Source organism: Diorhabda carinulata, chromosome X (assembly GCF_026250575.1).
Source record: "Diorhabda carinulata isolate Delta chromosome X, icDioCari1.1, whole genome shotgun sequence".
In the NCBI taxonomy this organism is placed as follows: Eukaryota; Metazoa; Arthropoda; class Insecta; order Coleoptera; family Chrysomelidae; genus Diorhabda; species Diorhabda carinulata.
The window spans coordinates 53,387,693-53,412,234 of NC_079472.1; the positions used below are offsets into that span (position 1 = coordinate 53,387,693).

Here is a 24,542-nt window from a genome sequence, read left to right on the forward strand (position 1 = left end):
TTGTTCTGTTTTTGGATCATAGAAATGTACCCATGTCTCATCCATAGTAACAATTCGGTTTAAGAAGTCTACATCGTTTTAAAATCGAGCACAGATCGAACGCGATGCTTCTACCCTTGCACGTTTTTGGTCAACATTCAAACATTTGGGGATCCATTTTGCAGCAATTTTTCTCATGTCCAAATTGACGTGAACTATATGTTGAACGCGTTCATATGAAATATTTAGTGCTGCAGATATCCGTTTTAGCCCAATTCGACGGTCTGATAAAATCATGTCATGAACTGCATCGATATTTTCGGGGACTGACACAGAAACTGGCCTTCCCGATCGGTCATCATCTTCAATGGAAAATTTATCTCTTTTGAAGCTTGCAGTCCAATTTTTCACGGTCGCATACAAAGGACATTGATCACCAAGGCTATTAAGCATATCTTCGTAAATCTGCTTACCTCTTAAAATTTTCAAATACAGGTACTTGATAATTTCTTTTAATTTATTGCGTAACTCTGGTTTACTTTTTTGACGTCAAATTTAACACTGACACTTCTAATAAGTTATTGTTCGTTGCTATGTTAACGCAATATTTTGTTTATGCATGGAACTGGTCTAGGCTAACTAGATATCAATACATCCTTGTACTTTCAATCTTTATCAAAATATATATAGCCACAAATGTGGATGTACTTCTAACATGACACAAACATTTAAAAATTCAGTCTTCAGTTGTTGTAAGTTTTCTGCGCCATGATTTGGATAAATATTTTACTGCACTAGTTTCGTTAAGCTTTTTACTAACTTATTGACACTAGACCTTATTACGAGATTTGTATTAGCACATAAATTATTAAAGAAAATTCAAATTAAACGAGTTTATTCAATCGTAGCCATCTAAATGTACAATATATATTGTAACTTTGGTGGAGATAGTGTAAATATAAATATACTTTGAAATTATGGCATTTAGGTATAGGAAACATTAGATGAAAAATAATTAGTATTTCTTAAGGAATTCGCAAAACACAAAATATATAAAGTGATCCACTTGAAATAACAAAGTTCATTTTTTTCCGGAAAAAGGAATGATCTGACAACAATGTAAATACCGCCGTATGACAAGACACAAAAAATTATAAAAATCGTACAAGCTGTTTCCGAGATAATTGAAGCGTTCCATATATAAAACTCACTCTGTATGATTTATTTTATTTCAGCAAAATTTTTTCGAGCCTAATAAATTTAGAAGTACGGTGGAAGTAGAAGCTCCTACGACAAAAATCTATAGATTTCATGGTGCAATCGTTCATCCAGATGGAAGCAGAGTACCTGTTGGAACTGACAATTTATTATTAAGAGAGTGCCTTTTGAAAAATACAGATTTTATTGAGGGAATCGTTGTTTATGCAGGTAATATTTGGATAGATTGGAAACTATAGATTTCGGAACTTTCAATATATATTTTTAGGTCATGAAACTAAAGCAATGTTAAATAATGGGGGTCCCAGATATAAGCGATCTTCAGTAGAGAAGCTAATGAATCAAGATGTGATTTGGTGTGTGCTTATATTAATTTTATTATGCGTATTAGGAGCAGTCGGATGTAAAATTTGGATCAGTTCCTATAACGATTTACAAGCGCCTTACAAAGAAAGTGATAGTGCTTCGGGAGAAGCTTTCTTAACTTTTTGGACTTTTATTATTATTTTACAGGTACGTTCATATAGTAATTTCATATTAATGATAAAAATAATAGATGCGCTCATGGTAATATCGATAAAATATAAGTACGAGTTAGGCAATTCATCCATGGAAATTGAAACATTTCCAAAGTTGCGACATTGTTATCAATTATAAGTTATTTATCTAGATAACGTTTAATAAGTAAATATGGGAAGTGTAGAGTATTTACAATAATAACTTATTTTGACATTACCCTGTGATGTTCGATAAGTTCGATAACCATTTTATAATAAGAATTGTCAAGCTACTCGAAATAGCCATTAACTGCCGATATCACTTCTTAATTGTTGGAAAATCTTTGACCACCGAGCCATTTTTTCAAGTCTGGGAACAGAAATTAATCCGAGGGGGTTAAATCTGGTTAATAGGATGCATGAGGTAGCAATTAAAACTATAATTCATTAATTTTGACCATTGCAATAACGGAAGTTTGATCTGGTGCATGATGAAACAACACTTTCTTCATAGCCAAATGCGGGTGTTTATGCTTGATTTCTTCGCTCAAACGTTGCAATAAGTTCGCATAATGCTAGCCGTTGATATTTTCTTCTTTTTCCAAGATACTCAATGAAAATTATCCCACGCTCTTTCCAAAATAACCGGCGGCATGACCTTGCCAGTAGAAGAAACGGTCTTTGCCTTCTTTGGAGCTGGTTCTTCCTTTTCAATACATTGTTTTAATTGTTGTTTTATTTCAGGTGTGAAGTGATGGACCACGTTTCATCCATTGTTATAAAACGGCGCAAAAATTCGGATTTATTTATGTAAAACACTGCCAAACACTCAATGAAAACATCTTCACAACGCTGTTTTTGATCCATTTTGGCATCCATCTTACGCACAGCTTTCTCTTATACAAATTTTTAGTTAATATTCGATGTACAGCACTTTTTGAAATGCCTACTATGTCTGCTAGTTCGCGCACTTTCAGTCCCGATCATCCAGTAACGCATTGTGAACTTTCTTCAACATTTCTGTCGTCATCTCATTTGGTCGACCACTGCGACCACACCCAAAGTAGAATCTATTTCAGCTTTTATATTGGATGGGCTAATGCTCAAACAAATACTAAACAATTTGGCGTCTTCAAACTTGAATCATATGCTGTATAGATTGTGTACTTTCTAATAGAGTGATATATACCAAGTAACTACCGCCATCTCTAGGTCAGTCCAGGTACTTCCGGGACCATCCCCGTACTGCCAATCCAGTACAAATTATTTAGAAAAATTATTCCTTTGAAAGAAATAAATCATGAAAAACCTGAATTGACAGTTGGTTTTTCAACAGAAGCACTTTACAATAAATTAACTACAACCAATAACATATAATAAAAAGTTTTCTCCCCATCGTTTTTCATTAGTTAAGACAAGAAGGAATGATTTATAATTTGATAAATCGTTAGTCAAGTAATATAAACATATTCATTCAATATTTTAGATGCAACCTTTAAGCTACCGCACAGTGAACCCCCGATGCACTGAACCCTGCCCAAAAGTCCAAATTTTCAAGTATTCAGGAATGTCGCAAAATTTGCTAATCATGCAAAAGGGAAGTTGGGTCTGTAGTGGGGCACAATGAAATATACCTGATATATCCGCTGTTCTCGTTTTTGGGCACTTGAATGTACGCACTAGTAACATCAGATGTTCAATGCAGTGTAAATCTATTTTATTGTGTTTTGGATATAATCTAGTTGTTATGGGTTATGTCAAAGTAAAAAAAATAAATAGTAAGAAATTCATCTCAAATGAAGAAGCAATTACTGAAACTGAAGCCAATTTTGAGGCAAAAGACAAATCCTTCTACAAGCACGGTATCGAGAAGTTAGAGAATCGTTGCAATGATTGTATTGTATTGTATTTTGAAAAAAAAATTTTTTTTAGTTAGTTACACGACTTATTGAGTGACGTGCTAAGTATGTCACTTTCTAAAATAAAACTAATCTGGTGGATATTAGATCAAAATTCTACCAAACATTGGCTGCTACTTGTTAAGGTTAACTAATAGAAATTATACAATCATGTTCATTCCTAGCCAATAATATCTGATTAACTGAACAGAATGTTGAGTAATGAGCAATTTTATTTTTCCCTATTTCAGATTATGATTCCTTTATCATTATATGTAACCTTAGAAATGTGTAAGATTATACAAGTATATCATATCCATAATAATACTGATCTCTATGATCCCGTCACGGACAAGAGAACTGAATGTCGTGCCTTAAATATAACCGAAGAACTTGGTCAAATCCAATATATTTTTTCTGACAAAACTGGTACACTAACAGAAAACCGAATGATATTCCGAAGATGTGCCATAGCAGGATTGGATTATGAGCATGTTCTTGAAAATGAAGGAAATGGGTAAGATTTAACTTTTTTCTGAAACAAAATACTCAACTTCCGATTAGAATACAAATTATATAAGATGAGCTATCGTTTAAAGCATTTTCTCTTTAAATAAAGCATTATACTTTGTACTTCTTTCCATTTACCAAAAATTAATGATGTTGATTTTATTTTAGGAGCGGTGAAACATCAAATCTATGTTGTTCTGTTGCTGTGAATAGTAGACTTATGTCAGAATTAGGTGGGATTTTCGCAGATCAAGTTTCGATCTCTAATAACAATCATTCTTCTCGGATTGAAGAATTCCTATTATTGTTAGCAATTTGTAATACAGTTGTTTGCGCAAAACATCCACATCATGATTTAATGAATGCAAGCGGTAAGTATTATTTCATTACTTATATTCCCAATCAAAACTGTTCTTAAAGTATCTGTAAACAACCCAAGTAGCACTCATATGACAAGACATTCTGAGTACGTTCACCATTAAAAATATCAAATTTCATAATGGCAATCAGATTTGATATATTAACATCAGTGTTGCCATATCTCAAAACTTAAGTAGCAACCTATTGGTAGCAGTAATGATCTGGGAGCGTGTTGAACGTTCGTTGGCAAGCCGTTTTTGATATCTGTCAATTGTTGTCTTTTTACAGGTTAATTCCTTATAAAAAAGCTATATATGTTGATTTTTGCCTAACTTAAAGAGTGTTACATTATGTGGTGGTACTTTGTCTAGTTTCCTTTTAAAGGATTACGATGTGTATACAGTATTCACCTACTTTTATTTATATGAAATAATTTTTAATGAAATGGAGACAAATGGAGCTCCAATTCATTCTCTTCATCCTCATGACCAATTTTGATTTTACAAATTTCTAGTCTGGCTCTGTCTCAGTTTTTATTCACTTCTCACGTTTCAGTTCCTCTAGCGCTTTCTTAGACAATAAATCATTTTCAAAATTATTTCAATACATCACCATAGACAGAACGTTAATTTTTGATGAATTCTACATAAATTTGAAGCATTTTAAAAATAAATTAAAATTTGCAAATTATTATCTTTATTTTAAAAAATTATCACTTGATATTTTTTTATTTGTTCGATTTTTCTTTTTAATTTATTAATATTTATATTCCCCAATTTTTTTCTATAAATATTCAATTGTTATAGTTGAGTTTATTTTAGGTGTCATCGAGGATACTTCTTTCGATAAATTAGAACAGAACTCCAGCGAGAATAGTTCCACTAGTACTGCATCACAATCTGTAACATCAAATGACAAGTACAGTCGCTTGGAAGAATCGCGTTCGGTAACTCCGTCCCCACCATTAAATTCCTATTTATTTGATTCTAAGAGGCATCAACATGTTCCTACCCTTTCTCCTATAGACTCTATAGAATCATCACCTTCGTTTGAAACACCACAGACTGATGTTACTGTTTCTAAGGCTAATCGACCTAAATTGCTCAATATACCATCCATAAGTAAGTAAACTTATAATATCAAAATAAACTATACAAAGGCTCATATTAACAACAAGTAAATAAGAGAGAAATATAAACGGAAACTACTCCTTATGACAAAGATTGAAGCAAGAACATGTAGGACCTGAATTATAATCCTAATTAAAAAATCAAACTAACTTCCTACTAATTCCAAAGTCATTAAAACTAAAAACTATCAAAATCTGGTTTTATGACCTAATTTTTTGTTGTAGACCAGTTTCAAAATAATACTAGTTTTGATGGTACAAAACATCTTTCAAGAAGCTATCGAGGGTCAACAATTAGGCATCAAAGTGAATGGCACATTGATCAACAATATACGATATACCGATGACACAGTCCTGTTAGCAGACAACATGAATTACCTTCAAAGGCTCCTGGACATAATTGGAATACATACTCGGCTTATAGGAATCAATATCAACATAAAAAAAATTCTAGTAATCACTCGCAAATTAGATGAGTTCCAGAATGTAAAACTATCATGCAATAGTAAAAAGATTGAACGGGTAACAAAATTTTACTATGTGGGAACTTGGTCATGTGAAGACTGGTCATCAGACGTAGAGATCAAGTACAGGATAGAAAAAGTAAAGAGCTCGTTCATGTAATTCAAAACCGTGCTTATGAACTCTGACTTTGACCTCTACCTGTGAATAAGATTCACAAAATGCTACATATGTTCTGTGCTATTATATGGTATGGGAGGTTAACACCATTAACAGTTTGGAGGTATTTAAGATGTGGATCTACCTAAATATTTCGAGAGTACCATGGATGGTAAGAAAAACCAACGAAGAAATTATGAGAAGAATAGGAAGAGAACGTGAATTGCTGGACATGATAAAACGTAGACAAACAGCATACCTGGGACATGTGATACAGAATGATAGGTACTATTGGCTTCAATTCTTGGTAGAAGGAAATATACTGGGAGAATTAGTTCATACCACCAGAGACAAGAAAAAATGGTCAGAAGTGATCGCAAACATCCATTAATGGATAGCAGAAGAAAAAGATAGTACATTACTACCATATTTCCAAATCTCATTAAAAAATCCTGTGATGTAAATTTGCTTAGACCCCTTGGGGCTCATCTGAACCTTTTTGGGAATCACTAAGACATTATTCATAAATAGACAAACATTTTAATAATAAAGATGGAAATAAGATTCATCCACAAGTCATAGAAAAAATAGATTTTAACGACTAGGCTAAACACACTCACCGTCTAAATTATCAATCCCTTCAAAAAATCGGAGAAGTTTGATATTGTAAAATTTATTATTTTAAATTCGATTTGATTGTTTATTACTCTTTAAAACGTAGGTAAATTTATTCGTTTTACACAGGGTCACACAAAGTGTTGTTTACTTCAACTTTAAAACCACATTTGCAGTGTCAGGGCTGTTCCCCCTTGTTAAAAACACGTTACATTTAAAACTATGTTAACAACAATGAGTTTACATATTTAATTCAATATGAGACATAATGAAAACTGAAAATAAAGTGAACAATACAAAAGACTTTATAGAAAGTATGCACAAATATTAAGGATAATTCATCTAGGTATGCTGTAAATTTTGAATATAAGCTGGGTTGATTTCTTACCATTCTCCAATTAAAACAGTGGAGCTGATGTGAATTTGCAGGAGTTCGTACAGATCGCATTTTCCTCCAAAAAATATCCAAAGCATGTTCAGTTGGGTATAGATCTAGGTTTATAGTTGACCAATTTGCTAGTGGGATTTCAAACTCTGCAAAATTCTCATATACATTTATTGCAACATGTAAGACTGAGCATTATTATACCTTAGTGTTAAATCGTTCCTGATGAATGTTGCATTAAGATATGTTTCAAAAACTCTGATCTACCTACCAGCTGTCATGCATTCATAACCAAAACCTTTCTTAACTGCCTCCATAATTTTATGGAAAAGATACTTTTAGAACAAACGTTTATGAGCTCTTTAAATTATTTCACGTCCATACTATGTCTTCTTATTCTCTTTATGCCCTTTAGAGCGTCAGCCATTTCATTGCACTATCATTACAAAATAGTGGCTTATTTTTCTCAATTGTCTCCATCTCATGTTATCTTTATTAAATTATAACACACTTCTTAGCAGTATTCGTAATATGAATTTAGTTTAAAAGACAAAAATGTATTATTTCTTAACTTGGTCTATAAACAAGGAACATTATCTCAAATAATTTTGGCTGTTAGTAAAAATTCAATTGTTTATTTTCAGATTTCCTTAAAAAAGGTACGAATTTGACTGATGAACAAAAAGCAAAATTAAATGTATCTGTGACACCATCACCTTATGATCGTAAACCAATTTTTGAAGCAGAAAGTCCAGATGAATTGGCATTAGTAGATACTGCCTACAATTATGGAATAAAACTTATCAAAAGAACTCCGACTTTTGTTAATATTGAAACTCCCGATAAGGGAAAACTGCATTTTGAAATTCTGAATGTACTATCTTTTGATTCTGTACGAAAGAGAATGAGTATCATTGTGAAGCATCCGTTAACAAAGCAGATCATCATGTATACAAAAGGTATTTATTAAAATACTGGTTTAAATTATTTTAAAGTTTTAAAAAATCGTTGTAAAATGTCTAATTAACAAAAATCTAATCCACCAGTGCATATTTCAGTATTTTTTTTCATACATTTCATCCAGTCAAAACATGAAGTACAAATAATTAACAGTAATTCTGTATCACATCCGATTTTTAACTATTTATTCCTCAATTGTATTGTTATACACATATTTACTCACAATTTTTCCAAATTATGAGCGCTTCCATAATTTTTTACGCCTCTTATCGTGCGCTGTTTTCCTAGTCAATCCAAGACCCTAAATATTCTAGTAGAATTCCAAAACATTCTAGAACACTTAAAAACTTAAATAATGGAATATTCCCATAAATTCTTTAAAACAGATTAAGTATAGACACTACATAATATTCGATAACTAAGTAACCATATAGTTAAAGGCCAAGTGTTTATGAAAATTGTTCTTTGATTATATTGAGTCTTTTTCAATTACGATTCATTTTTAGGAGCCGATTCAGCAATCTTGCCACAATTAACCCCTGTTGAGGATGATTCTGAACAGAAATTGATAATAAATAGAACACAACAACATTTAAATAATTACTCTAGGGAAGGTCTTCGGATTTTAGTAATGGCAAAACGTGTTTTGGCTCAACATCAATATGACGAATGGCATCGAAAACATCAAGAATTAGAACTTAGTTCAGACAATTTAGAAAGAAAAATAAGAGACAGTTACTGCAGTATTGAAACTAATCTGACTTTATTGGGAGCTACAGGTAATAACATTATCTTAACAATATTCTCTTCAATATATTTCTAGACGTTCACATAATCTTTTTACTGTCACTGTTATCTTTCCTTAATAAGTATTGGTGAAAAATGTTTATTGATGAATATTGATGAAAAATGTTTTCCCTGCTATTTTCCTCAGTTGCTTCATCTCCGATGCTACTATTCTACTCTATATCTTTTTGTTCATTACCTAATTTTCACTACTATATATTAACTTGGGAACAGCTATCGCGTTTGTACTTTTTTTTGTCTTATTTGATTTGCTCTCTTTACTCTGTTCGCTATCGCTATATATCTTTTTCCGTTGGGAAAATGACTTCCAAATATTCTTTCCCTTGCTTTATTTTTTTATTTATTACCATCCTTTTGCATTTCTTGATATTTACTTTCATTCTTAGTTCTTCTATTGTCTTTATCTATATGTCTACTTTTTTTCCATTTTATTAATTATATCTATTACGATTACTATATCATCTGCATAAACTAATCCATCTATTTTTACCGTTTCTAGGTTTGTATAGCCAATTATTGTTTCCAGTTTATTGTTACTGTTTTCATCATCCTATCCAGGACAAGTATAATTAGAAGAGGACAAAGACCCATCCGATATCCTGAAATAAAAACTTAAATATATGAATATTCTCTTTAATGTATTTCAAGACTTTACATAATTTTTTCCTTTTATTTTGTAGATTATATATAGAGTGTAACCTTAAACTGCGACCTAGTTTCGTCGTTAGATCTTCTACAGCTTGCCTTCCTACTCCACCATCCTTAGATTCAATGCTCCAAATTGTTTTAGTATTGGCTTTAGATGCAAATTCAGTAACTAGAGTGTCTTCTTCTTCCCAACAATCTGCAAGTGTTAGTTTTTATTAGATGTAGTCTCATTAGATGGTTTCTATTCAAATTCAAATATTTTTTAGATCTCTCAGTATTAAAGTTCTAGCTTGAAGAAATGACTATAGTAATCCTCTTTCAGATTCCTTCTTCTTTGAAATTACTTTCTTATAAGTGCATTTGGTTAGACCCCAGAAACGTTCTTACATAATTATATTGATCTCCTTATTTCTATGATTCCGGAATAATCGGGCATCAATTACCAACAAGACCTAGTTGCTCTTGCCTAGCAATTTGATTCTTAGAATGGATCGTTTTGCATCATTTATGATTATTTCTTTCCAAATACCTATCCATATATCTCTCAATGAATTTCTGCCTGAATGTCGCTCGTACAGGATCCTATTGGTAGTGAGTATTTGATGCCAATTCCAAAATACTCTAGAGCCAGCTCCCGATATAAGTTTTGAACTCTTTGGGTACAATTTGAGAATTTTTCTTCCTACTTACCCCTGTAATGAAAGTCTCATGTCTTATTTTCGTGATCACTTTGCCACTCGGAATATTAGCTGATGAAATCTACTTGCACTCGCACTCTGCTTTTTAATTATTTCATTTCATGTATCATTCTTATTCATAATTCGAATTTTCTTCATAATTTTTCAAAATCTGAACTTCTGTTTATGCCATCTTAAGGGTGTATACATATATATTTTTATGAATTTTGCTTCAGGAGACTATTAAGTTCGTTTCAATGTATATGATAAAAAAATGAATGTTATATAAAGATATCCATTTTCTTTATTAAATTATAAGAGAAATTTTTTCATTTATAATTTGTCATTGTATTTATTCGAATGTCTTCGTCGGTTTATAATTCCTGAAAAATATTTATTGAATTTTAGGTATTGAAGATAGGCTACAAGAGGGAGTTCCAGAGACTCTTGCAAATATAATTTCAGCAGGAATAGTAGTGTGGGTGTTAACAGGAGATAAACCGGAAACGGCAATCAATATAGCTTATTCAGCAAAATTATTTTCTCCTCAAATGGAACTATTAAAAATTATGGCACGATCCAAAGAAGCCGCAGAAAGAACTATTCATTTTTACTTGGCAGATATAGAACGTCAGGAAAAAGAAAGGCAAGATGACAGTAGGATACAGCCCTTAAATAGTATTGGGTCTTCACAAATCTCAAATAAATCTAAAACTAGAGCTTTGGCTGTTGATGGAAAAACTTTAACTTTTATTTTAGACAGGCGAGCAAATCTTACAAAACCATTTTTAAAACTGACAACATACTGTAATTCAGTATTGTGTTGTAGAGCCACACCACTACAGAAAGCTTATATTGTTAGGTGAGTCATTAATTTCGATTTTATATACATTAAGTTGTCAAATATTCCTCAAGATTTCTCAAAAAGTGTCAGTTGATGAAGTTGTATCAATTATTGGTATGTACTGTACTCTTAAAACTCTTGTATATTGGTAGAAGGTAGACGAACAAATATCAGAAGATCACGGCAAAAGTTTGTCAAACATCCATAAAATATTCCACACAATTTGATAATCACTTGAAAAAGGATGATGCCTCTTGGCATAAGAACAGTAAAAAAATGGCACTTCAAATTCTATTTATTTACATTGATTTCATATTTTGAAGAAGATAGGAAATACTAAGACACCCTTTGGGCCAATATTCAATAATTTGCTCATATAAAAGAGAAAATATCCTTACTTTGAGATGAGAACAAATCATATTTCATTTATTAAACTTTGAGAACTTCACTTACTACACTTGTTTATATTAGTGGAAATTTAAAATTATAAATCAAAGTTATCAGAATTAGATATAATTTTAGTTGTGTCTGTTTTCAAAAGTGTCTAATGCTATCGCCGTAACAATTATCAGGATGTATTTAGTATTATATTCCAAAATTTCCAAATTATGAAACGAACTAATAAGAAAACTCAAAATTTTATTAGTCAAGTGTAATTATTTATGTTTCAACTGATACTTTATAATACTGTTTTTTGTTTCTGTAACTTTACTCTAAAATGACATTCGTTGTTCAAATTAATATTTAGAATATTAATAATGATTCCACTTTTTCAGGGTAGTTAAAGAAGAATTTAAAAAAAGGACATTGGCTATTGGCGATGGGGCAAATGATGTGTCGATGATTCAGACTGCCGATGTTGGCATTGGCATATCAGGTCAAGAAGGTATGCAAGCTGTAATGGCTGCAGATTTTGCATTACCCAGGTTCAAGTATTTGGAAAAGTTTTTATTAGTTCATGGTCATTGGAGCTATGATAGACTTTCAAGAATGGTTTTATATTTTTTTTATAAAAATGCTGTAAGTATAAAGTTTGTATATAATTGAATACGTTTAACTAAAAGTTTTAAGAATAAGGTTTCTCATCATTGCTGTCAGTATCAGTTGTTGTTGTCCTTAAAACTAACATCAAATGAAAGTAATATTGAAATATCAATAAATCATGTTCTATAAAACACAGTAATAATTGCAATCCTACCACTGCTGGCGCTTAAATTAAAATGTTTTCATGTGGTGATAATATATCTGACCAACTCCATTTTTTTTATTAAACATAACATAAACATTAAAATTTCTTCTAAGATGTCCAAGGGTTTTAAAGTATATTATTCAGTACAAAATACAACTGTACTTTTTTAATTTATTTCAGGCATTTGTGTTCCTCTGTTTTTGGTACCAGATGTATTGTGGATTCTCTGGAACAGTGATGATCGATCAAATGTATCTTATGTTATATAATCTATTATTCACTTCATTACCTCCTTTAGCTATTGGTAAGTGTAATGACAATAATATTAGTATATTAAGTCTATTTTGCCAAAACTACTTGAACAAACTCATAGTGCAGGAAAAATGGAGTTTTTTTACTGTTCTTTTCATTTCATGAAATTTTACGGGCCCTAATATCTGGGACTCACTTTAGGTCAACATGTCACGCTTTAAACTTCAAATCATCAGCTAATAACATTTGAAGCACATTAAGAATTTTTAAATGAGTTACTTGAAGTCCATTAGGGATTCTTGAATGAGTTTTTCAAACAGTTCCAAATTGATAATAGAATGCCATATACACTCATTGAAGCGCATAGGTTTGGTTACGATATGATGATCCATATCTTGCCGCTTTCCATTCCAAGTAAACCTCAACTTTGCGAGATAAAGTCTGTGAAAGCTGCTATCGTGCTATCTTAGTGCCCACTCTAAATGGTTAATGAGCAATTGTTCAAAGACTTCAATTTTCTTACATCATATGGTCTGCTATTGTCTTTTTGAAAAATACTAGTCTTGCACGATGTACATTAATTTAGAATGACCATATGGCTCCGCTATTTCCTGAACAAACTATCAGTTTGTCATGTAGCTGTTTAGCTTTAATATCCAGACTGAACACACAGTTTACACTACCACTACACCAACACTTACAATTACACTGTCTGACGCGCGTTTCGATAACCAAATTATCATCATAAGAGACTGAAGGTAAACTAAAACCTAATAACTACTAAACTATAGTATGGGCTGTAAGGAACAAGCCTTTTGTCTTTGTCCTTTATCCCTCCCTAGTAGTGGTGGTGTAAACTGTGTTGTCAGTATGAATATCACCAACGGTTTCAAAAATTGGTTATAACATCCAGAGTGTTTACACTGTTTAAATTTGGCTCCACGTTTCCTTTTCACATTTTCCCGACTACCGTGTATCCCCCGACAAAAAAAGAGTTCATTACTGAAGATGGCCCGATTCCATTGCTGCTCTCATTGAATTCTCTCTTTGTACCAGAGCAGAGGGCTATGACCATATTAAGCGTTGAAGAGCAGCACCCATTGAGAACGGTAAAACAAGCCCAAAACTTCATATTTTACGTCATACTGTTATTGAAAATATGCTCTTCAAACCACTGATTTAATGTTACTTGGATGATGCTAAACTGGTCTCTAAAAGCCAAAAGCCTCGATCGACAAGCTTGTCGTTATGTAGTCGCTCTACGACATCCAAAACCTGTAGTACTATGAACTCGGCCTTCTTGAGCACACGCTCATTGAAATTGTAGTATAGTGCGTAGAGCACATCCATTGACATCGTAGTTTATTGTGTAGATATCTGTTTGTCCTCTCTAAATGAGCTCTTCACGACATCCAAAAATCCAACCTAAGACTTTTGCTTCATTGACAACTTAACATATAAACGTAAAAATTTAAACAAACCATATTTGTGGCTTGATAAGTTAAGCTGTAACAAATTTTTGAATTTTTACAAAAACGTTTTTTTTGTCATTCAGTATATTTGTTTCGCAAATACTTGGTCTTTCCATCATGCAACTGTCGCGGGTAATATCTTTCATATACTAATGTGGATCCAGCACATTATCTTAAACTACCACAGCTCGTCAGTACTGTGCAATGCTATAAAATACTATAAATACTATTTGTTTTTTGTTTTGAAGCGAAAACAAATCTCAATAAGGCAGAAATTACTAAAATCTCAGCTAATGCATGTAACATTATTTTTTTAGGTGTATATGATCAAGATGCTCCTCAACAAATCCTCTTGAAGAATCCATATTTGTATAGTCGGGGACGTTTAGGAAAAGTGTATAGGTCATTTTCATTTTGGTTAACAATGTTAGACGCACTTTTTCAGAGTACGGTTATATTTTTTATATGTGAATACGCTTATGATGATACTGATGTGGATGTATTTGAATTTGGGACTGCTGCAACTACTTGCTGTATGTTTGTCATGCTTTTCCATGCTTCCATCGAAATGCGTTCCTGGGTAAGTACCATTATTTATTTATTATTTTTCCTTAGTATTAGGTGTAAATGACGTTATATATGCCAAATTAATATACTTCAAATATATAATATCATTTAAACTAGTTTTAATGGATCATTAGAAGGTATGATTTAAAAAAAAGGGTGAATCATTTCATTGCATGCAAAGTAGAGAGTTAACATAAATTCATCTTCAAAATACCGCCTTACGGTTAGCAATGCACTTATCCCAATGTTGATAACATGACTGGAGAAATTTTTTTCAAAGGCTTTCTGAGGAATAAGTTTAATTTATTTTGCCGTAGCCTTCTAAATGTCAGGAATTGTGTAAAAAGATTTCCTTTTTATTCCTTTCATTTTTCATTTCCGAAATAAGATAGAAATCGCACGGTGCTAAAATTGGCGGGCAGGTGAATGTGGACATATAAGAAAACTTTTAGTATCCTAATACTATCGAATCAAAAGCTATTTGTGGCACAGCGCTTTGCCATAATGGAGAATGGAACTAAAATATGATTTTTTAGGTATTCTATTTACAAATCGCTTTGTGACCTTTTCAGCATCTCCTTGAAAAATTCGGAGTTTTTTACTTGGAACGAACTCCGATCATACTATGCCTTCACAAAAAATCAAGTTTGAGAATTCTTAACTTTTCACCCAGGATCATAGCCATAGACATATTTCAACAATTTGAAAGAAACGATAAAATGTAATGCAGATCTAAGATCTAGCAGAAATTGTAAACATCATCTCGCCTGAAGCGGCTGTAGTAGCTGATTAACAAGCCGGAATGGGCTGAAACTTGTTACTTCTTGTGCATATGAGTGTATGAGACATACTAATTGAAATCGATGCTGGGTAACTTGTTGCTGCTATAACAATTTCATTCTCCACGCCTTTTAGTTATATTATGAAAAATAATTAAAAATACTTCTTTAATGGAAGAGCCTGCTTTAGATGCTTCAAAAATCGAGATTTTGCAGGATTTTTTTGGAAAGGGAAGACATATCCGATTGAAACAAATTATCAGAGTTTATTGTTATAGATTCCAACAATTTTCTCAAATTTTTTCATTAAGATAAATGTCATATTATGCCTGGTATAAGAATTTCGCTGAGGCGAATGTGCATTTGTCGTGTGGAAAGTTGTGGGTCGCAATTTCCATCTGAAACAAAGAACCCAAATAAAATTGGATTTTGCAATAGTATAGCTTCTAGTTAAACCAAGAAAATTCCACAAAAAGTGAAAAGCTCAACAATTTTTCGGAAATTGAAAAAATAATTGTTATATAAATATTTTAATATTTAAAAAATGAGTTAATATTAACTTTCTTAAGATTTTTTAGGTTCAACTAGGAGAGAATTTAATCTCGAATACAATCCATTTTGTCGTTTCATTAGGACGTTTATTTTTTGCATATCTTTCCAAAATTGTTGCATTGCTGTCCAATTTTCAAATCTAGTATCTGCATGATTTTCAATGCTGCACTGTAGCCTTTATTGAACATTCCTACAGCAATGTAAGCAGCAATCTCGACAATGCATTAGTGGAGTTGTTTAGGTGTCATGCGGCACACAGTGGAATTGAACGACTCGTTCGCATTTTGTGTGTGTCCTGTCAGACGCCTCGTCCTTAGATAATTCCTCGTACACAGGACGAATGTGCTTTTCAACATGTTCGTCACTTAGACGTGGCGGATGTTTAAGAGTAGCCAGGGTGTTTCAGGTTTGCGGTACTCACACCAGCTTTTGACGCCTTTCGAGCAATTGTCGTGGCGATTCATCTGTAGAGCAATAATGATCAAGTGTCGCCATTCTTGCATTTCCCATATCTTCTACAAAATTCAAGTTTCTTCGAATCGCCAGATCGTGATAAATTGTTAATTTATAGCAGCCAGCTCATATATACATACTTTTATTTCTCCATAGCTCCATAAGGACCTTATACCAATAGTTAATAGTTTCTCGTAGACCGTTAGTTCCTTTGGATTATAATACGTACAATATATCGAGAGGCGGAACGCGCGCTCTCCAAGCGATCCGTCCGCTCATATACCTGCTCAACGCTTGCTCACTATTTCTTCGGTAACTCCGAAAACATTTCGTATTTGCTTCTGAACTTTTAGGGGTAGATTCTTGGATAGTTTAGGAAGATATTTATGCAAGAAAAAGATTTTTTTAAACTTCTAAAGCAAGCTCCCTCCTTAAGTTAAACGGTACCAGTAACTCATCAATATATGGCATATTTATCCTAGAATCTACATTTTCATTTCAATTGATTCACTAAAACTATGTATATCTGAATACCTGATTTACTCATATAGACTTGTAGTATCAAATAAATTATGCAATTCGATTGGTCGGATATGAAACATTTTTTTGAAAAATTTGTTTCACTACATTGACCAACTTCCTATAGATATATTGTTATACAATTTCGCACACTGCCTTAATTCGGATGACAATTAATTGAACTGCTGTATTGAACCATTTATAGATGGCGTAATGAGATTTTATATAAACGTTCTCTCACACGGTTATAAAAAATCGTCACCTACGTTAGATCGCTAGTGGTTAGATCGCCTACTTGGAACTTGCTGTAGTTGCTCAATTTTTGAGGAAAATATTTTTATTAACTTGTTTTCTAATTTAATTTCAATTCATTGAACTAATCAAAGCTTTGAAAAGAATTTTGTGAATTGCTTCATTTTTCATATAAACATTATAATGAAATTCAATGGCTCTAACTTTGAGGTAATTGGAACAAGAATTTCGAATTTATTTGTAATTTTTCAAATTTAATTTCTGCCTAATAATATACTATTAAAAAACTTTTTATGTGGATTACGTCACATAAATGTTAAATGTTGAAAATTGAGAAATTATGACTTTATACAGTATTGTTATATTTTTCAAGAATGCTTTTCATCAACTTTTCACACAACAGCTCAAGTAGTAATCGAGTACTGGCATTTTTATATTACTACATTTCATTTTTTTTTCAGACTATTATTCATGCAGCATCTATAGTTTTATCTATAGGAGCCTTTTACCTCTATTCCTTAATATACAACACCTACTGTGTCAATTGTTTTGGATTGCCTAGCACCTATTGGACGATTCAAATAGCTATGTCAAGACCTACATATTGGTTGGTAACTCTATTATCCTGTGTAGTGGCTTTATTACCAAGGTAAAGTATATCAAATTTACAATATATAGGGATAGTGGACAAAATTAAAAATGTGCTGTATACAGCGCTTTTAAGGAATATAAATTTTTTCTAGAAAAATACATTAATTTCCTACTATTTACATGTTAATCAGTTTCCTTATCCGTGCTAACATTGATATCACAAAAAGTGCATTGCTTCTTCGCTAGGGTCTTCTTCGTTGTTTTGTGATAATTCACATTGGTCTATGTCCTCGTCCACAGCCTTATTCGCATGTTTTTTAGATGTCGTCCTTTCATTGGAAATTAATAGAATATTTACTAATCCATATTGTTTCCAAATAAATCAAAGAAGTTATTAGATGATCACCTAGAAGCACCTGTATGATGCAGATTTTTATTCCTATTTTAAATTCTAAATAAGATACAAACATAAACCCAGAGGTGTTTTTTAAAGTATTTGAGAATAACTTCTCTAAACATACGAGAATTTCACTTTTACAACAATTCAAAATAAAAAAAAACATTTACCATGTTTCTGATCAATCTTTAGTAATATATGGTTAGAAAAATAGTAAACTATCATTACCAATTTCTTTTTCCAAGAAGAACACTGAACAATAAATAGATGTAATGAAATGGTTAAATATCTATTTACACAATTGGAATTAGAGCAATACTCAAGATACAAACCATCTATTTATCAGAATAATACTTACCTTCTCTTAACATTCAACTTTGCCATAATGCTAGATTGACTTCTGAAAAAGCCGATTTTTTTTTAATGTTTGTCCATTGCTCTGTCTTTTTTTTAATTTTTGTCCATTGGTTGTGACACTGTGCGCTGCTTCGCTAGTAATTATGCCTATTGTGTTGTAGCTGTAGACAGTATGTCAGCTTTAAATAATACAAACATTGGACCTTGAGGATGTAATCAGTTTTTTATGTTTTATGTTCTGCTTTTAATTATCCTTTTAATGAATCAGAATATTAAATATATACACGTTAACAGTGACGGATCTACGAGGGGGGCTTTCGGGCTATAAATGTAATAAGTTTGAAATTCGTAAATTATATTCATTAGCAAAATTCCACTACTACGTCTTCAATTATATGATATCCGTTAATGCTTTAATACTTTGTATAATGCAGTTACATTTACTTTGCCTTCAGCCCCCTAATAAAATTGTAGATCCGCCGCTGCACGTTAATTATACACTCATAGAAATAACTACTCTTCTTTTACATATGATAATTTCATATAATTTTTACAGAGTTTTGTACAGGGTGAGCCAAACACTTTTTTCACCAGATGATATCATACAAGCATTAATTTTCGAGCAAAGAGCAACTAGAAGAGGTGAGACGTTTTTGGTATCTTGGTCAAGGTCAACATCCTCATCCTCTATATACAGGTATCGAGCAGTGTGCATTTTTGTGTTACTAGTACACTGCTTCATATTTTATTGAAATTCTTGAAATGTGTATAGAAAATCTGATAATACTATTGTGGCTTGCTCGACAAGGTTTTATACCAGTGTTTCCCAACGGGGCAGTTTGATTTTTGAGGGGGGAGAGTCTGAAATGAACGACACGAGCTTAAGCCTTTCGCTTCTTGCCAATTATGTCATACTAGTTTTCGGAGCTAAATTTGAATGTTATATAATTCGGCTTCTTAAAATTGATGAAATATGTGAATCCATAAATGATACTTGTGTATTACATTATTCATTAGGAAAACTTTGTAGCTAAAAACATCTCATTCAGCAATAAATGTTTTAATGCTATTAAAGCTGATGCTGATGCAATGAACAATTAAAACTCTTGTGAAAGCAAAAGTGAAAATATTTGGTTTCATTATGTCAGAAACATTTTAACAACAAAAACTCATAGAATTGAAAAATTATGAGTCAGTTAAAACTTTATTTGATAAAAAATGAACGATGGCATGGCTTTGTAAATAAATAGAAATCACATACCCAAATTCAGCCAAATGCGGAAGAAAATTGTCGTGACTTTTTCCACATATTCAATTTTCTCAAGCAAACAATGCAATTTTTTAATATTAAATATTATGTATGTTGGATAAGGGAGGCATAAGAATTTTAGAAGGGCTAAGGTGAGGCATAGTACAAAAAAGTATAGAAAAGGACTAATCATAACACTGTTTGTTGTTTTTGTTAAATTATTAATAGACATTGAATAAAATTTCCCTGGCTTTACAAAATAAATCTCTCACTAGCAGCGCAGTTGAAAGTGTTTATTTTAGATAAGAAGGAGGCAAACCTTGCTCCAGATTAAACCTCCATAAATCGTTCGAGAAGACCGTTTTCGATATTGTCTGTGGTAATGTACAGAGTAAGGCAAGGCGAAAATTAGGACACTTTACGTGTGAGGTAGCGTGACACGACTCGTACATGCTACACGTGCTGCTTGGTGATCTGCATATTGAGGCACGTGTTTTCAAATAGAAAACAGTGGAGTTTGGATTTGATTGGCAATTCGCTACTAGCTGGCATAAAAAAATATCTGATATTTTTTACAATTAAACAAATTAATTATTGTCATTGCACTTAAGTTTTGATTCAAAATCGGATGATGCTGAGGAGGAAATGTTCAATTCCTTGATGAGGAAGAAATTTAAATCACCTAATAAAGTTATTTTATTAAAGAGAAAAATAGTGGACAATTTACAATTACAACTAAAATGAGTGATACTGATTTTGCTAATTATTTCCGAATGAATTGAAACCACTTTGCTGAAGTACACGAGATGATCTGATCTAAAGTTCTCTGTGTTCGTTACACCCTCTATCAACTTTTCGGGACACGTCTGTGAGCTCACGCGTGTCGTTTTAGGTCGCGCTGCATCATCAATTTGCGTCAATGTATTCATTCTTGTAGATTACAAAACTACGTGCTATGCTGCATCACCTCACGCGTGCTATAAGTGTCCCACGTAAATTGGAAATTATAGTAATCAAACATAGGAAATAAATTATTATCGCAGTATATTAACTTTTAATTGTAATACCAACAGTTTTGTAGTTAGGAAATATAATCAATTTTTGCAATCTATTAAATAATAAGTATACTATAGATTTTTAGATAATTAGAGTGTTTTCAATCAGCTCAGTGGTTACTTTAAAAATAAACTAGTATATAGTAGTAAGTATATAAGTATATAGTAATATCTCGTTTCTGTTCACGTATTAGGATTATTCGAAAATATCTGCATGATTTCTAATAAAACATCAATTTTATCTTTATTTGGATGAAGAAAGTATTAGTTTCTTTACACATTTGAAGATTTCAAATTGAGCTTCACAAATACGAACGGCTAGATGTAAAGAATTGCATGACGCTTTCATAGATTTTGAACCTTGCTAAAATACACTAGTTGATTTTAGTGCTATAATCAGTATTGGTAACTATTTTGTGAAACAGAAATTTCAACATAAAATTTTCAACTTATTTCCAATCTTCTAGTATATATTTCAATAGAACGTAGCGATATAATTCAACTGTTTTACTAGAATCTCATTTTATTCTTTGGGATCCTCCAAAAAATTCAAACAAGGTACATCGAGATTCTAAAAATGGAAATTTTCAAGTGATGAATTCATGAGAATTATTATTATTGAAAATATTATTTGTAACACAACACGCAACAAATAATTTACCTTAAAAATGTTTTGATTCTTTTTGCCAGTATGACTTATGCACATTCTAACAAATATATATAATAAACAATCCAAAAATATTATTGTATTAAAGACCCAAATAACTTCTTTTAGCTGAATAATCCATTATATACTAAATAGTCTTAAATATTTCAGCTGTATTTCAATCACAAAGTTTAGTTTTTTACTTAAGTTGTTGCTTCAAAACCGTATCAGTAAACATCTTGTTTTAAATGATCCCAAAGAATTTTTGCTGGAACCATAGATTTATATGTGAACAGTAGATTAACTATATTAGTACTTCTCGACAATAATTTCAATAAACTCCATCTGTTAGATATTGTATTCAGGTAATAAGTTGTTTATACACGGCTATGGAAACTGTTTTTGCATTTTTTGTATCAAGAAATGCAAACACAAGCAAAAGGCATATTTTTTTTCGTTATCAAGTGGAGTGGGAATCTAATGGAACAGTAAAGTTCATCATTATGTTCTATTGACATGTACATTGGCTCATTGGAATTGAGCTAGTTAGAGATATTACATTGATATTCTTATCCCCAATTTTTTCCCTAATATGTTATAACCTAGTAAGGTGTGATTTATTGAAATTAGAAATTAACGCAATAGATTTACTGTATATACACCAGTGCTTTCTTTTCTTGTAGTTATTATTAGAGGATGGGTTTGGAAATATAGATTGAATTTGTGTGAGTGTGTAGTACAACATATCAATTTTTATAGACGTTTTCAACTCATTGAAATGTAATGAAAAAATATCTACGAATCTGAATTAAGATATTTTGAAAATACTACTTCAGTTCCCTTAATGAACACACTGTTTACGCTACTGCTACAGCAACACTCACAATTTCAATGACAGCGTTTCTCTAACGTTCTCAGAGACTGGAGATAAACTTGTAGTGGTAGCGTAAACAGTATGAAAATCATCAACAGTTTCAGAATTTCCAACTCAGCTCCTGTAATCTTACACCAGACAAATACTTTTTGTGTGAAAATTTTGACTTTGAATTCCATTTCTTTGGGATGGTTCCAATATCATTTTTCTAAAAAAAAACGTATCTTTTCTAAATGTGGCAACATAAAATATTGAATATTCTTATTAGAATCACTCCGTAATTTTCAAAAAAGCTTCCATTTAGAAGCTCTGCATTTGGATAACCCTTAATTTTTTGTTTTGTCTTGTTGGAGACCCACAAACCTGAAATCTGTCAGTAATGTCTTGCTAATAATTGTCGCTAAGTTTTGAGCTCTCAATTTCCTTATTGGACAACCGGAAAACGAAATTACAACACATTGAACACTAAGTCCTCGGTAATTAAATTAAAAACAAGTTTTTGGATCAAATTTTCTTTTATTTATCAATATAGTTTCCTTTGAGTAACACAATCAACCCGACGCTTTTCAACATCATTATTATAGAATCATTTTTCTTTAGCCTCAAACTATGACTCTCTTGTTTGATTCATATTTTTTTCCTTTGACTATTTTAAAGGTCTTTTTTAAGCTAGGATCTGGAGAATATAATTGATTAAATTCAACTATAGTTTTTATCTACCGTAACACAGTGTATTGTCTTTAAGAGACTTTTTTTAATTAATCCAACAATCTACAACTTTAATCACTGTTAATTGTTTCTCTTTTCCCAAAATACAGATGCCATAAACTTGTGAGCAGATTATTGCACTTTTGCCTACTTCAAAGGGTCTCACCCGGTCTAGTTTTCTCAGATGACTGCCGCTTTGATTCAGTGCTGAATCCATGGTCAATACAAAAAATAATTTTCATATTTCCGAAACAAAACGATGAATTATCATGCAATTCTTTGTTAGTTTTGTTCTATTTTTCATGTTCAAAATTTCAGATAAAATTGTGTAAACTGTAAACACTTCCATGTATCTCTATAATCTATCACTTTCAATGTAACTTTGTAGTTTTTTATTAAGAATTTTTTTTGTTACTTGCAAAAAAATTCTAGCAGTATGCTAGAAGGAAATGAGCTCAAAATTTGACAGGTTTATTTGAAAGATTGTACTTCGAGGGAAAAATATAAAAATGTGATTTGTGAGATTTCTATTCACCAGATAGAGGAAATATTAGTAGTTAGAATTTCTGGAACTTAACACACTGTTTACTTTCGCCTTAGCATCTGCAGATGGTAACCTTGATCTAAACTAATTTATTTTCAAAACTTCAGTCTTAATATTATGTTAGGTTAGGGAAGTTAAAATTTGATATGGGGAGATGAAATTGAATGAATAAAATTATTTATGGAGAATATTTAAAACACATAATGTGTGATTGAAGGTGTGTATTACATTTAGTGCCAGAGTAGTAAAAAAATTCGTAATATGAACCAAACTTTTATCAACTTCTGAATATGGAATCAAAATGCTTTGATGCCATATGTGAAAGAGATATTATTGGTGTTTTTCCCTGTTGAAAACTGCTATAAATACAAGATTTAATTGCATAATTACAAAACTAAAATATTGTTAAAATCATAATTGAAAATGTGTTTCTATCTTCTAGAGCCAGCAATCCAAGGACTCAGAATAACCCTTTGACGATTGTGGGATGAGGGATGTGTTCATAGCAAAGTGATCCTTATACAATTATTTATAAGACAACAAACTGAATGCTTGCATTTGAAAGGCTGTGATTTATACTTTTTAAGGGACCAACTAAGTTATTTATTTTTTTATTAACTTACCTACCTGTTACTGATTAGTGCAACAAGTATATTTGTGCCATTTTTGTTTTCTATTAATTTTATCTATCGAGTTACATTTCATAGAGTATTTATTAAAATAGTATTTTACCAATAGTTTTGAGTATTATTTTCAAAGGTTGCAGTTTTGGATAAGTGTAAATCCTGCTAGTAGATGAAATAAAAATATATAGTACTGGAAGTTTGGCATATACGGCTTTCCTAACTTCTCTTATATCAACAAACCATGAAGTCGGACTCTTTAAAAATAGAAAGGAAAAGTTGTCAAAAAATATTCTCAACGTTTTCTATAATTGA

At 31.7% G+C, this 24,542-nt stretch overlaps 1 protein-coding gene and 1 long non-coding RNA gene across 4 annotated transcripts in view; one reads left to right on the plus strand and one right to left on the minus strand.

Moving 5' to 3' along the window:
- The window catches only part of LOC130901118 (phospholipid-transporting ATPase VD), a 72,978-nt gene extending 48,637 nt beyond the window's left edge, over positions 1-24,341 (plus strand). The window contains exons 5-18 of one of the 3 annotated variants that reach the window (XM_057812224.1): positions 1,215-1,407; positions 1,466-1,710; positions 3,844-4,109; positions 4,271-4,473; positions 5,284-5,583; positions 7,857-8,171; positions 8,679-8,951; positions 10,713-11,166; positions 11,925-12,168; positions 12,518-12,641; positions 14,379-14,641; positions 17,645-17,832; positions 19,085-19,170; positions 24,047-24,341. In XM_057812224.1, the coding sequence (XP_057668207.1) occupies positions 1,215-1,407; positions 1,466-1,710; positions 3,844-4,109; positions 4,271-4,473; positions 5,284-5,583; positions 7,857-8,171; positions 8,679-8,951; positions 10,713-11,166; positions 11,925-12,168; positions 12,518-12,641; positions 14,379-14,641; positions 17,645-17,832; positions 19,085-19,170; positions 24,047-24,081 (3,189 nt within the window). In that variant the 3' untranslated portion in view covers positions 24,082-24,341. Of the gene's footprint in view, positions 1-1,214; positions 1,408-1,465; positions 1,711-3,843; positions 4,110-4,270; positions 4,474-5,283; positions 5,584-7,856; positions 8,172-8,678; positions 8,952-10,712; positions 11,167-11,924; positions 12,169-12,517; positions 12,642-14,378; positions 14,642-17,644; positions 17,833-19,084 lie in introns of all 3 variants that reach the window. The other 2 variants (XM_057812223.1, XM_057812222.1) reach the window with 2 other exon arrangements.
- On the minus strand, positions 15,654-19,067 carry LOC130901122 (uncharacterized). Its single transcript, XR_009060248.1, has 2 exons — positions 18,530-19,067; positions 15,654-15,805 (listed from the first exon to the last, which is right to left on the minus strand). It is a non-coding gene; the product is annotated as an uncharacterized LOC130901122 (long non-coding RNA).
- Positions 24,342-24,542: the final 201 nt, after the last annotated feature.